Source organism: Equus quagga, chromosome 11 (genome assembly GCF_021613505.1).
Source record: "Equus quagga isolate Etosha38 chromosome 11, UCLA_HA_Equagga_1.0, whole genome shotgun sequence".
Lineage (NCBI taxonomy): Eukaryota > Metazoa > Chordata > Mammalia > Perissodactyla > Equidae > Equus > Equus quagga.
Genome location: NC_060277.1, coordinates 46,447,731 through 46,463,508, shown reverse-complemented (window position 1 = coordinate 46,463,508; position 15,778 = coordinate 46,447,731). Strand labels below are relative to the sequence as shown.

The 15,778-nt window shown below is 40.8% G+C and overlaps 1 protein-coding gene across 2 annotated transcripts; it reads left to right on the top strand.

Moving 5' to 3' along the window:
- The first annotated feature begins 867 nt into the window (after positions 1 to 867).
- Positions 868 to 14,631, top strand: PRSS35 (serine protease 35). 2 transcript variants are annotated; one of them, XM_046676585.1, is made up of 2 exons: positions 868 to 1,023; positions 11,880 to 14,631. In XM_046676585.1, the coding sequence occupies exon 2, from the start codon at positions 11,899 to 11,901 to the stop codon at positions 13,138 to 13,140; it is 1,242 nt and encodes a 413-aa protein (XP_046532541.1). In that variant the 5' UTR covers positions 868 to 1,023; positions 11,880 to 11,898; the 3' UTR covers positions 13,141 to 14,631. The 2 variants fall into 2 exon arrangements, with proteins under 2 accessions (XP_046532541.1, XP_046532544.1); XM_046676588.1 differs by having other exon boundaries at positions 868 to 1,060.
- The last annotated feature ends 1,147 nt before the right edge of the window (positions 14,632 to 15,778 follow it).

The window sequence follows — 15,778 nt, the reverse complement described above, 5'->3', positions numbered from 1 at the left end:
ACAGAGTTTTTGTACTCGTCGTATCAGCGCATCTTGCTCCAGACCTGCAACCCAGGAGAAACACAGTTAGATATTGAATCAATGCGGCTCCCATCTGCCTAGGGCCCCCACCTCGAAGGAGCACCTCTCCTAAGAAGGAGAATAAAAGAGAGTGAGAAGGTATGGGGTTAAAATTAAGCTGGTGGGACTGGGGAGGGCAAGGATCTTAAAAGATACTCGCCAAAAGCAGAGAAAGCCAAGACTAGCCTTCTCTGGACAGACGGAAACGGACGCGCTCCCCCTGGAGGCGGCGCAGGATGCTCACAGGGTGACCCAGCCGCCCAGCCCGTGGTCGCGGGTCCCTCGGTCGAGTGTGGGCGCCTGCGGGGACCTTGAGCTAGAGGCGGCCCTCGCGCTTCGCGCTGAGACGAGTCCTATTTGCCCTTGGGTAGTACTTCCCGGGAAGCGAGGACGCCGATAGCGACTGGCTTGGGATGGGGTCTGGTTCTTCTAGATGGCTGAGGTCTAAACAGTGCCCCGGGGGAATGAGGCTCAAAGATCTTGCGCGCCCCGCCGTCTCCCCTCCCCCATGTTAGCGTATCTTCTTGAGATGATCTCAGGGATGCATCGTCTCACAGAGACAGACGTCGCCTGTGAATCCACTCCTGAATTTTTCCTAACGCTTAGTTAATTCCCTCTGGAGGCAGAGATGCTGGGGTGAGACGGTGCCCGGTCTGCTCCGCAATTCCAAAGAAACCCCCCCTTCGGCGCGCATCCCGGTTCCTTCCCTCCCCGTCCTCTCCACTCGCCCACCTCCTCCCCCTCGCCTCCCCCGCGTCCGCCCGGCGTCATCGCCCCCTTTCCCCTCCCATCTCCCCGCCGCGGCGCCCGGCTCAGCTCGCATCTCCTCCGCAGTCTCCGCCGCGAGCTCCGGGCGGTGGCGGGCGGCCCCAGGCTCGGGCTGTCCGCGAGGCTCGTGCAGCAGCGCCCCCACCCCGCTCCCTCGCCAGCCTGGGTGACTGCCTGGGGACATTGGGATTCCAGGTGAGCAGCGCCCTCAGGGACCGAATAAGCTTTCCAGGTAAGGAAGGATGGAGCCCCCCAGCACAGGGCGAGACTCTAGAACTTGGAAGTTTCCCTGAGAAAGGCAGGACCCGCCCGAGGAGAGCTTCTTTGAAGGGCTTTACTAAACACAGGGATCAAACTTAGCACTTCAAGTTCTCAAAGAAACTGCTCTTCCGACAGGCAGTTGTGTGTGCTGGCGCCTGCGTGGTGTAACATTAACAGTAACAGTGTTTGCATTGGAATATAAACGGAATTCTTTCTACTTGAGCAGCACCAGAGGGGACCCTCTTTATTTTTATGATTATTAACAGATGCCATTGCAAAAGGTGTAAAATGCATTCCTGGAAAGCCTGCTCTGGTTGAAAGCCTCTTTGGCAGGGTTACTATGAAAGCTAGAATCTCCGTCTCTTTCTCTCCCTCTCTCTCGTCGGTTTTGCTGCGCAGGTCAGCAAAAGGAGCAGTGGAAAACGTTTTTGAAATGAGAAGGTGAAATGAAATTGAAAAGTCTTGGACTTGCTTTAAAATACTCTGGCAAAAAACCCAAAACAGAACAAAAGGAGGGAGGAGATAGATGAAACAAGATTGGCAAAATATTGATAATTGTTGAAGCTGGGTGATAGACACATGGGGCCAATACTTTTTTCTCTACTTTTCCCTCTACTTTTGCGTAGTTTGGAAATTTTCTATAATAAAAAGTTTTTGAGAAATTGTAGAAACATTCCTGCCTGATTCCTCTGACCTTTTAACCCTGTCATCAGTTTGAAAAGAAGCTGCAAGTTCTAGCTGGGTGTTTTTTCCACTTTTATGAACCCTTCTTACTTCTGAAATTAATTCTCATTTTACCCCAAGTGCATTTGTCTCCATAGAGGGTTATAAAAGTCATATTTTGCTGCTTGGAGAATTATGCTTAGATCTGCTTTATAATTTAGAACAGAGAATGTTAAAATTCCAACCAAATAAGACATCTAGGCTTGAAAGTAGTGGCCAAGCACCATATGAACGTTATTGGGAAATATTCCAGGAGCTCCTTTAGTGTGAGAAGACATTGGACTCTCCTCACTTTCCTTCCAGACAGCTCAGAAACCTATACGCTCTTAAGAATCTTTTTTGTGTTTTTAAATGTGAGATTGTTTAGCCTGTGTGCTTGGTACATGGTATGTCCTCATTATATGTTAAAATAAACAATTGCTAATGTGAGTTAATTTCTCTAAATGAGTAAATTATTTATCTTTCTCTACCCAATGCTCAAATATCCAAGGCAAGCAGATTGCATTTTAAGAATTAGGACCAGACTTAGAATTTGGAGGCTGAAGTTACCTCACCCAGCTCTGTCTTAACTCTGCAGATAAGAAATCTGAGACTGAGAAGTTAGGAAACAGCAAAGTCAAATTAGTGGTTCACAGTTATTATTTTATAACTTTGCTTAACTAAATTCTAAGTTTCGAATAGGTTAAGCTGAGGTATGATTAGCTAAAAATATTGTGATCATAAGATGCTTTAAAGTCTGAAAAGCAGTGAACCTAACATATTTACAGATCTTCATTGCTTTCAAAGGCCAACTTGCAAGATATAAAAATAAGTCAAGAGCCATGGGCTGTGCACTTTCTGTGTCCGTGCGTGAGAACGCCAGCAGAGGTTCCCTGGGGGCTCTGTTAGTGCCCCTTGGGTGAAATTTATTCACCCCAAATTTGATTTACACACACCATATCCCTTGCATAAATTGAAATTTACATGTCCTGGAAAAGGGCGAAAAAACAAAGGGGGTTTTATTTTTTATTGTGATGAGAAACAGAACTTGTGGGTTACTGTAAAATAATCAACTGTGTAACTTTACCATCTTCCTTTCCCTCAAGTATTGCCAAACTTTTTAAGCAGACATTACTTTGTCTCCATTCCTGAAACTAAACTTGAAAATAGCGCTATGGTATGATATTTTGAATAGCAATTGGCACATTGTCAATGAACTTTCTCACCATTTATTTTCAGCCTAGAACCAGCGGAGATCTTATCTTTTAGTAATGGATTATAAAATATTTCATAAACATATGTGAACTATTTGGCAGGTTGAAGATTTTCCTTAGTGTTGAAATGAATTGCAGAGCATATGAGAGACCATTTAACAGTGCTGTAGGTCAGAGGGGGAGTGTGCTGGCACCACAATGGCTGTTGGAAAGTCACCTGCCAGAAACCTGTCTGGCTGTAGACAGCATTATCAGCCCTCAGTTCATCAGGATGGGCTCCGTGGCCTGTAGGTGGGTTTTCGAAATCTGATAAATTCCATATGTGACAACAGTTTGGTATACTATCAACCAGTTAGACTTCTCCCCCTGCTGAATCTTGCATGCTTTTATAATAAATTGTATTTCGTGGCTCAGTGAATGTAAACCGTTTAAACGCTGGCTCTTAGGTTTGCCATCACCGGGCTGGCTTTGCCATCTACTGGTAGCAATATGGATAGCAGGCAAATTCCTACCCAGAGGACTAGGAATTGGAACTTCTTGAGGATCATTGATGAGTTAGTTACTTGGGTTTTCTCATTAGTGATTTAATCTAGGATTTTAGAGCTGAAAGACATTTAGAAACTTTCTAGTCCTACTTAATGGCTAAGGAGGGCCCTCACAGAGATTCCTAAACAAGGGAAGTCGCTTTGAACGGATGCCCAGCCTAGGGAGCACTCAGAATGCGTGTGCTGAATAACCAAATACCTTTACCCTCTGCCAGTCCTCGTTCCTCTCTAGCAATCCTGCTCTATGCCACCACAAAGTTTCGTCATGATCTCCTGTTTTTAGTTCTAAAATTGCATGCCTGTCTGATTTTCCTTAAAATGAAAATTTCCATTTATGTTTAAGTCTCTGAACCAAACATGCTTTTCCACTTCATATCACTCCTTACTACTTCTTTCTTTCTAAGCATCCAGGGCAGACAGCTTTAAAAACTAGATTCTTACCTTTATAAGTGTATTTGTTTCCCCTTGCTGCTATAGCAAATTAGCAAAAACTTAACGACTTCAGTTCTGGAGGCTAGAAGTCTGAAGTGAGTCGGCAGGGTTGCATTCCTTACGGAAGGCCCAGGAGAAAATCTGCTTCCTTGACTTTTTGAAGTTCTGGAGGCCAGCCCGCAGCCCGTGGCTTGTAGCCCTGCGTCACTCTGACCTCGCCCTGCTTCCTCCCAGCTCCTCCTCACTCTAGACCTGCCTGTCTTCTTCTTCTTTGAGTCCCTGTGATTACATCGGCCTTACCTGGATAATACCAGCTAATCCCATCTTAAAATCCTTAATCACATGAATATGGCCAATAGACACATGAAAAGATGTTCATCATCGCTAATCATCAGGGAAATGCAAATCAAAACTACACTAAGATATCACCTTACACCCGTTAGATTGGCAAAAACATCCAAAACCAAGAGTGACAAATGTTGGAGAGGATGTGGAGAAAAAGGAACCCTCATACACTGTTGGTGGGAATGCAAACTGGTACAGCCACTATGGAAAACAGTATGGAGATTTCTCAAAAAGTTAAAAATAGAAATACCCTATGACCCAGCCATCCCATTACTGGGTATCTATCCTAAGAACCTGATATCAGAAATCTCAAGAGTCCGTTGCACCCCTATGTTCATCGCAGCATTATTTACAATAGCCAAGACGTGGAACCAGCCTACATGCCCAGAAACTGATGATTGGATAAAGAAGATGTGGTATATATACACAATGGAATACTACTCAGCCATAAAAAAAGACAAAATTGGCCCATTCACAACAACGTGAATGGACCTCGAGGGTATTATGTTAAGCGAAATAAGCCAGTCAGAGAAAGACGAACTCTATGTGACTCCACTCATAGGTGGAAGTTAGTATATTGATAAAGAGATCTGATCGGTGGTTACCAGGGAAAAGGGGGGGGGGTGGGAGGAGGGCACAGAGGGGGAAGTGGTGTACCCACAACATGACTAACAAAAATGTACAACTGAAATCTCACAAGGTTGTAATCTATCATAACATTAATAAAAAAAAAAAAATCCTTAATCACATTTGCAAAATCTCTTTTACCATGTGAGGACCATATTCACAGCTTCTGGGGTTTAGGATGTGGCTCTCTTTGGGAGCCATTATTTGGCATAAACAATGAGGTACACAGCCATTAGAGGAGTAGGAAATGCCTTATAAATATCTCCCTATGTTTTGACTTCTATTTTTTGGTCTTAACGGTAATAATTGCTGCCACTTTTTGAGTGCTCTGGTCATTGTGCTTATATATATCGTATAAGCTTCTCACAAAAATACTCTAAAATATTATCACTATTTAACAAATACGGAAAATAATGTTTGGAGAGATTAAGTAACCTTCACCAAGTCACAGCTAAGAAGTTGCAGGGGTCCTTAAGTTTTGGCTTCAAAGCCCACTGCCTCCATAATCACTGAAACACCCCAGTTACTGCTCTCCACCTTCATTATGTCACTAACACTGTTATTTGCTAGTCATTGTGATCCCATACACCTTTTAACTTAAACACCACCTCCATTCAATCCCCTAGTCCATGATTAACATTCGCTGGGGGCCTAAAGTGGGCCAGGAATTGAACTGTATAAAATGTCTACTCTCCTCTGCACCTGCTCCCGATTTGTGAAAGTGACTATTAAAGTTTTTACAGTGTTCTTCCAAACCTAATCCATTTAATGCTCGCTTTACAGCTGTTTGCTCTTACTGGTAATGCTCCCCCACTCCTGCTGTGGCCTTCTGCCTAAGCCAGCACTCCTCTCTACCAGTTGTTGGAATATCTGGGCCAGGACACAATGTCTACGTGTTGTGTGTCAATCTCTACTGAGCAGGTGGAGGATGGAAGTGGAGGAGGATGGCTGGTGCATGTTTTCATGTATGTGTGTAAACATAGGCAGCGATGTTGGAGGGGCAGGTGGTGGTGGTGGATGGCTAAATAAAGGACAGCAAGTTGTAGAAAGTGGTTATGCGATCATTGGTGTGTCCTAACATATACATTAAGGTAGAAGTTGGTATTGGCCATACAAGGTCATTGATCTGACTGAGCAGTCCCTGACCCACACCAGCACCCCTGAAAATGTTTGAAAGGTTAATGCAAAATTATGTTCCGTGGCAGCATACTATCCACGTGAATTTGGACACTGCCTCACTGTACATTACAAGGGACCAGGTGAAAGGAAAGGCCTAAGTGTGACTCTATTGCCAGGTGAGGGAAAGCAATTCAGTGCAGATCCTTGATGGTAAGTCAGCATCCTCATTTTCATATACAAGAAAAACAATCCGTTCGAAATACTTAATATAGTGGGCAATCATCGAATCTTTCATTAGTCCACCTGCCCTACCTAAGCCAAATTATAAACTTCTCAGGGTGAGAAACCAAAAAACAAAAGAGAAACTGAGCCTTAGAATATAATTATATCATGCCATAGTAAAATTCTGTACACTCTAGACAGACTCACTCAAAAAGTCAGGTTTTTCTTTCACTGTAAATCGCTCCCTTAATTATTTTGACATAGACTCTGTTTCTTTTTAGGCTGAGGGTCTGCTTCAGTTCCAGAATTCCTAATGTAGATCCAGGCTATAAATAAGACACAGGAAATGCAATTTGAGTGTTCTGTGGCTGGGTAATGTTTAATCACACTTAAGTTTAATAGCAACAAGAAAAATATATTACAGAGCCACAGATATTCATAGAAATGAGTAATTAGGAAAGTATTCATTTGGTAAGTCTCTAAAGTGAAGCTGTCCTTGAACAAAACAAACAAAACACAACCAAGAAAAAGGGAGTTTGGGAGTGTGTGGGAAACCATCCTGAAATAAAAATATTTGCTGTGAAATTGACTTTTCAGAAAACTAGAAGTGCTATAACTTTGGCTCATATAACAATACTGTTTTAAAGTGATATTAATTCACCCATTAAGGTAGAGTAATAATTATAAAGGAACCTATTATTGACTGCTTACTATGCTTTGGGCTCAGTGGTGATTCTTTGCAGATATCATCTCATTTAATCCCCACAATTATGTTCTGGGGTAGAGATTACTATTATTCCCACTTTGTAGATGAGGAAACTGAACCTTAACTGAACTCAATAAACTGCCCAAATTCGTATGCCCAAAGGGTGGTCAAGATGAGACCTTAGCCCAAGTCTTCTCACTCCTTGGTCTGCACTCGTGACCACTGTCTAGTGTAGACACTCAAATATTCCAAACATGATGAGCAATGAGATTTCTAAGAAAGCATAAGCAAACAAATAAAAAAAGAGTAATCGTAAGGCACCTCTTGTAGTTACGTGTGATCATTTCTGTTAAGGTAGACCAGGGACAAATGTGGAATAATATCTGCTCCATCAGTAAAAGTTCATCTCCATATCCCGATATTCTTGCTTCCTCCCTAGTTCCCTTTCACTCCATTTGTCTCCATGATCCAACCCATAATCGACTATGTGTACGATGACTCATGGTGCAGAGTGATGACCGCCACTTCACTTTCATTAACCAAAACTGGAATTTGAAGCCCCAACTCCAAGCCATCTGGAAAGCGACAGTGAAGGTCACAATTATAGTGGAAGACAGGAAAAAGGAGGAGGATGAGGGAAGGCACAGGGCATTAAAGCTTTTAAAATATTATCGCTGCCTCACCAATTGGGACTGTGTCTCTTTAGATCAACGTGTTAGTGCTTTTTGGGTGACGGGCATCTGTAGACATATCCACTGAACATGGATTGCTCTATCAGTAAGAGCTATCATTTACATGACATTGACATTTCACCACAGGGCAAATTTGGTTTTTCCAAAAGAAAGTGTCCTTAAACATTTGTGCAATTTTAAATTACAGGCCAAATTAGACAGGCTAACTAAATTCATGTCCTCTTATTACTGTGATTTGAGGCCACATTACAAGGCTCTGCCCTTTCCATGCCCAAGGATAGATGTGGGCATGGCTTTTATTCCTGTGGTGCACTGCCAACAGAGCTCCCTCCAAGGGCACCAGACAGGGCCTGCGAACTGATGCCACTGCATCGTCTGTAGCATCAGCTGTTGGAGGCATTACATAGAAGCCTACAGAATTTGAATCTTTTCAGACATATTATTATATCACTTATATAAAAGTAAGTTATATTGGTTGGTTATTAAATGGCTGAGCCATTTGATATTAGCCGTTGCTAACACAGTAAAAGAGCAAAGTTCAGAATAAATTCACTTTGTTCACAAAGACAAAGCAGATGTCATTTGAAACCCTGTTAAGCAATCATCCCTGGAAAGGTTGCCGTCTGGGTTGTGGCTCAAGCTGCTACACCAGGGCCTTGGCCGCGGTTCTCAGACTGTACTGAGCACAAGAAGTGTCTGAGGGCTAGTTAAAACACAGGTGGCTAGGAACTCGACCCCTTCCCGGAGAGCTCTGACAGCAGGTCTGGGGTTGTCGCTGAGCATTAGCAGTTATAAGTTCCCAGGTGATGCTGATGCTATTGGTCTTGGGGACAACAATCTGGGGATCCCCTGCTATGACAGTTTATTTTGCCATACACAAGTACAGAATTTTATTAACAAACTAATAACATTCTTTTGAGTTGTTCATGTTTCATTTTGAGTTCAAAGTCAGCAAAAAACCAATGTCCCAGCTCAAAGCAGTCAAGGAGGAGAAGTTCCCCAGAACTCACAGGAGGGTCAGCCTTTTTGTTTGTTCAGACCCTTCTACTGATTGGATGAGCCCCGCTTGCAGTGGGGAGGGCCATCTGCTTTACTCAGTCTGTCAATTCAAATGTTAATCTCGTCCAAACCCCTCACAGACCAAGTTTGACCAAGTATCTGGGCACCTGTGGCCCAGTGACGTTGACACATAAATTGACCATTACCTGGGGCTTTCTTAAAAGTCTGCCTACAGAATTACGGCACCGGGTGTATGTTTTATTTGGTAGAGGGTAGGGGAATGTCTATGTTTGAGACCCATATTCTAGTTCGATGTTTGTGTAGTAAAAGGTCGTCTTGTCAATTATCACTGTATATTTGCATTCTGCCTTTCTAATCCGTAACTAGCTAAAAAGTTGCAAGACTAAATTAAATAGTACTGAAAAAAATAAAACCTAACTAGGGAAACAATACCACAGCACTATGATTTAGACATCTCTCTTTTGCCTAGGAATGACACTATTCTGGGTTTAACTATTCTGTTTAACAGTTGAATTGGCAGACTAAGGAAAGCAAATTGCCCTCCCTAATGTGAGCGGGGCTCCTCCAAGCAGTTGAAGGGTCTGAACAAACAAAAAGACTTTCCCACATTTATTACTCCACAATCATTAGGATCAAATGTTAAAATGTACAAAGGGATTCTATGTATTTCTCAACATGCATATATGGCTGGCTTTCAGTCTTTGATGTAATCATATATCAAGTACGCAATGGACAGCTGTTGTCATAAAGGGCTAAAAGAAAAGTCAATTTTTAAAAATTTTGTTTCCCACACCACAAAACTGCCTTGACCGAAATTTTGCTAAGAATCAAGTAGATAAAAGATATGCATATATCTTTTTTTAATCATCTATTTTGCTCTGTTAATAAGCTAAGAGGCAACAAATAACTCTGATTTTAGCTTTTTTTTTTTTTTAGGCAAAGTCATAATTTCTCATTTTGGGAGCTACCCAGTTAAACAGAGGATTTCAAGGTCTCAGGAGAGTTACTGAATTGTTAGTCTTTTCATTGCAATACAATTAAATAAAATTGATAAAATGCTCATTATGAAAATTGCAGAAGATAAAGAAAATACTAAGTGGCTCAACAAAGTCATCACCAATATAATTACTGCTTTATATAAAGTCAAATTCGCCATGGTAATGATTAGAAAATATTGTGAGATGAGTGTGGATTTTTCCTGAAGTATATTCTTTATTGATTTTTTGACAGTGTCTATCACTCTTTACACGAGAATGCCCCATCTCCAAAGTAAAACAAATTACAAGCTATTTAGCAAAGAATAGAGTCTAATATTAACCAGAATCACCATTACTCAGCATTCAAGTGTGAGCAGATGAAAAAATGGAAGTTTATAAATTTTTTATTAATATGTTCAAATATATGATGATTCAAATTAATTATGTCATGTTTTGGTGAATATATCATGTTCAAACAATAAAGAAGTTACTATAGTATGCATTTTTGTTTTATCAAAAGAATGTTGTTAGTTTGGGGCCAGCCCAGTGGCATAGCAGTTGAGATCACCGCTCTGCTTCAGTGGTCCCTGGTTTGCAGGTTCGGATCCTGGGCGTGGACCTACCTACACACCGCTTATCAAGCCATGCTGTGGCAGGCATCCCACATATAAAGTAGAGGAAGATGGGCACAGATGTTAGCTCAGGGCTAATCTTCCTCATAAATAAATAAAAGAATGTTATTAGTTAATAAAATTCTGTACTTGTATATGGCAGAGGGAACTCTGTTGTCTTAGAGATGTCCATATTCAACTCTGCATCAGAGACAACTTTTGCTTTTCATTCCAGTGCTCAGGAGCCAATGGGTGTACCCTGGGTTGTGGGCATTCTAACATTCTTCATTAGCTTTGCTTTCCCTGCAAAAAAGCTTATCAGAAAGCACTGAGAATGAAAATATTGTTAGAATAATCTAACCTTGAATTGCCTCTGCTTTATGCAAAGTGCAAATAATTTGCTAAGCCTCTATATTTTAGCTATTAGTTAAAAACGACTTGGAGCATAGCTTATAAATTTCAAAATTGCTGCTCCAAAGAGTGCTATGATTTCCTCCCACCTCCACAGAGCAACAACTGACAAACATCAGTTTTACTAAATAGATTTATGTACCAGTGAGCCTAGAGAAGCAGGTAAAGAAGGCAAGAAGACGTAAATAATAAAAGAGGTATTATATAATTTATGAAGTCCTGGCAACTTTAAAAATACTTACGCAAGAACACTGCTCTTAGATGATGAGACCCATGATGAAAGGGACTATACTGAATCATGATCATGTTCCCCCAAGTGGCAAATTCAGAACCATGGCCTGTGCTCCCTAAATTCGTACAACGAATTTTAATATACAGTGAAATCCTACTATGACCCACTTTTCTATGTTGCTTTGCTTAGATGGTAGTTCCAAGGACAACATTGTTTAAAAAAAAGTGCAGCGTATATTTTTCTTACTTTAGCATAAATGGCCTGTGCTGTATATTTTCTTTTTATGATAAGGGTTTCTACTTGTAAAAATCAAAGTGGGTCAATAGCAGATGAACTCATTTGTTCATTTCTAAACCTCTACTGCTTTTAGAACATTATCCAGTGATTTCAATTACACCATCAATCAGCTTGGTCTGCAAACCATGGTTCAGGAAAATTCACTGTATTCCAGTGAACGTGTTTCGAGCTCTGTGCTAGGCATTTACGCTTCAGAAATGGGAATTTATAATCCTGGATTTTAAGGAGCTAAGTGCAGGGAAAGTCAGGACATTTGCTGCTATCTTTATTTCTAAGTCATCTGGAAATAAGGGTGTAGGAGACCCTTAGGAGGGAGGGAGTGGGCCTTAGGCAACAGAGTACCCCAGTCAGCACCTCCCATCCAGGCACTGGGCTGTCTGGGGAGGTAGAGTGGAGACAGCAGGTGTGTGGAGGAGGTATGTTAGGGCTGGTGGAGAAAAGATTGGGTAAAAAACAATTTAGTAATTTTGGAAATCTGAATGAGCCTATTTAGCAGGGTGTCTGATCTCAGTAAAATCTAAGTATGGTGAAAATAAAGAGTCTTATTTGTGGCAAAAGTACATCAGGATCCAAAGCCTAAAGGAAATTTTTTTTTAAAAAAAAACCATTATAAAGTTTCTTTTTTTTCTTTTTTTAAGGACAAAACAGAAAAACAAAATGGAAAATATGCTATTTTGGTTGTTATTTTTCACCCTCGGACGGACCCTCACTGATGGATCTGAAATGGAACAGGATTTTATGTGGCACTTGAGAAAAATACCCCGGCTTGTCAGTGAAAGGACTTTCCATCTCACCAGCCCCACCTTTGAGGCAGATGCTAAGATGGTGTTAAATAGAGCGTGTGGCATCGAATGCCGGAAAGAACTCCCAGCTCCCAGCCTTTCTGAACTGGAACATTCTCTCGCATACGAGACTGTCTTTGAGAACGGCACCCGAACCTTGACCACAGTGAAAGTTCAAGGTTTGGTCCTTGAGCCAACTCAAAATATCACCACGAGAGGAGCATCAGTTAGGAGAAGGAGGCAGGTGTATGGCACAGACAGCAGGTTCAGCATCTTGGACAAAAGATTCTTAACCAATTTCCCTTTCAATACGGCCGTGAAGCTCTCCACGGGCTGCAGTGGCATTCTCATTTCCCCCAATCACGTTCTGACCGCCGCCCACTGCGTTCATGATGGAAAGGACTACATCAAAGGGACTAAAAAGCTCAGGGTAGGGCTGTTGAAGATGAGAAATAAAGGTGGCGGCAAGAAACGCAGGGGTGCTAGGAGGAGCAGGAGAGAAGCAAACGGTGGTGACCAAAGAGAGGGTAGCGAAGAGAATCTGAAGGAGAGAACCAAGGCTGGAAGAAGAAGAAAGGGGTCTGGCCGGCGTCACAGAGTCGCTGAGGGGCAGCCCTCCTTCCAGTGGACGCGGGTCAAGAATACCCACATTCCCAAAGGCTGGGTTAGAGGAGGGAGTGGAGACGCCGCCTTGGACTATGACTACGCTCTTCTGGAGCTGAAGCGTGCTCACAGAAAGAAGTACATGGAACTAGGCATCAGTCCAACCATAAAGAAGCTGCCGGGCGGAATGATCCACTTCTCAGGATTTGATCATGACCGGGCAGATCAGTTAGTCTACAGGTTTTGTAGCGTGTCCGATGAATCCAATGATCTCCTCTATCAATACTGCGATGCGGAGTCGGGCTCCACTGGCTCCGGGGTCTATCTGCGTCTGAAAGAGCCAGACAACAAGAACTGGAAGCGCAAAATCATTGCGATCTATTCAGGCCACCAGTGGGTGGACGTCCACGGTGTTCAGAAGGACTATAACGTGGCGGTGCGCATCACTCCGCTCAAGTTCGCCCAGATTTGCCTCTGGATTCACGGAGATGATGCCAAGTGTACTTACGGCTAACAGAAAGCCGCGACTAGCTCGCGGATGATCTAAATTGCGGAGAAAACCAGGTCTGATGATTGTAGCAAGATCACTTCATAGGTTAGGCCTGGACTTGAACCCTATCAATAGCATTTCAACATTTTTATGAATTTACTTTTTCAAAAGTAGGAGATTTTCATACATTTAAAAAGAGTTTAGGAACAGATATTGGAACTAGATGGGCACTTCAGTGCCAAGTATGTATTCTTCTTTACAAGATGGTAAGTGTCATTTGTGGGAAAATTCTTGTTTCTTTCTGCCTTCTTAAAAATTAGACACTCTTTAAAACTTCAAGCTGGTGTTATAAATATTATGTAATTTCTGACATTCTCAGGGTCCCACTCTAAGAAGAATCTAACAGGATGCCAGCTGCATATTAAATGTGAAACTGCATATACAGTAACAGATTAGAATCAGGTTAGAGGCAGTAATTTACAACACAGATTGTACTACTCCGAGATGGACCCATTCAGCTCATGCTCTCTGTGTTTATATTGTGATTTCTGTTGGGTCTGAGAAATTTTAGTAGGTTTAAAAAAAAAAAAGAGAGAATTACAAGGAACAGCAACTTTATAAACAAAACTATCAACTGTTTTACTGCTTTAAAAAATACCAACTGAAGTATTATTTAAAAATGGGAGAAATGCTTTGTTCTATAAAATAAATCCAGTTTAAAAATAGGGAAGCTGAGACATTTTAAGGTCTTAAGTTTTTATTTAACTAGTATTCTGAACATGGACTTTTCATGTATGCATAGGGAAGAGAGTTCAAAGTTAGAAATGATCATGCATTGAAAGCCACTTCATTTTAGGCTATGCATTCTCCTATGTATGAGGCATTACAGTTTTAGATAGGGAATTCTGTAATTTTTTTCAAGAGAAGGCCTTTTTTCCCCCTTGACAGAATTCAGCTTTCTTCATAGAGCCATAGGCATATTACTTTGATGAATTCTCTGATTAGTAATTTTAGATAGGTACTCTCCTAAAAATGAACATAATTTACAAATAATATTTTCAAAAGAAGGTTCTGATTATTTTCCTTAGGGACTAAGGCGGTACACTCACTGTGGCCATCGTGGCCGACAGGGTCCAGCAGCTGCCCAGGGGTAAAACACAGAGTTGGCCCGCAGCACGTATTTCTTGAATGAACAGATATTTGTTGAAGGGCTCAAAACAGGTCCAGACCATTACATTTGAAGGGTTTTAGTGATCTGCAATAGAGTGCACCATAAAATCCAGGAATTGAAGGCCGAATTTCTGGTGTGTTCTTCCTGGCAGTTTCCAGGGCACACATTCTCTTCTCTCGTGACACACCCAAGTCATTGATTCTGCCTGAGTTCAAATTTATTTTACTTATTTTTTAAGAATGGGAAGTAATACCCTTGACTAGTATGCAAAGGAATATTTGATTACATTATGATAAAAAGCAATTTTGTAAATGGTGTCCAAAACAGCTGAAATTCACTATGTGTACATTCTTTTATAATGTGAATCTGTTAAAAATCATTCAATAAAAATTTCAAAAAATTGTAACTCTTACTACATGTGTATTTTTGTTTTAAATACAAGGTTTCAGCATGGATTACATTAACTGTGTTATTTATTTAAAAAAATGATTCTGTTTAATTCTAAACATGTTTCCCTGAGTAGTGTGCTATCATTGGTGCTATTGACTCAAAAGTTTTGATCAAAACTTTTTGGGGAAATATCTATATGATCACTGCCACTAAAAATGTTTCAAGGGGAATTTTGCATACTTACTTGCAAGCACACACATAATCTTCATCTTAGATCCTTAGAAAATAATTCCAGAGATTTGAGTAAGTTCGGAGTAATTTAGTGTGCTTAGTGTCAGTGGTTTGGTGTTTAATGTTAAATTCTGAATATACTTAATTTTCTTCAAATCATACTTTTCAAAAATATAAAATTTAGCTCATTTTATTTGCAGAGGTTTATTCGATTCTCTCCTTCTCTTTTCCAAGAGAATCATGAATCTTCTTTGACTTATTTAGGATCACTAAAATGTACGGTATTACTCAGAAAGTTTTACTTCACATACTTTTTCTGTTACGCTTATCAGACTTGAAATAGAAAATTAAATTGAATTCACTTAGCTAAACAAGAATATTCACACACACATTTGATGTCTACTGTGTACAAAGGCCTACAGTGACTTACTGCTTAGAGAAACTTATCAATGATTGAAATCAAAAAACTATTTACAAAGCAACTGAAATTTAAAATTGTGGCTTTTTTTCCTTTACTCGAAGAACATATTTCATTTTATTGATTGATTGGTTGATTGCTCAAATGGAAGAGACTTATTTTTTCCTTTTTGATATACTTCTTGGTTAAATCCCAAATGTTAATTTTCAAAAAGACTAAAATGTATGTATGACCAAGATCAGAGTTCCGGACAAATCATTACCCTTTTGATTTGTCAATAAAAGAATTCTTTGGAATTCTTATTTCATGGAAAGAATCTCAGGATTTGAAGAGAACTTTGATCATCTCGTTTAACTTCATAATTTAGATTTTAATTTCCCTCCATAGCATTCCCTTCAAGTGGTTGTCTAGTGATGAGAAGAAAATTTTCACCACTTAAAAATTACTTAGTT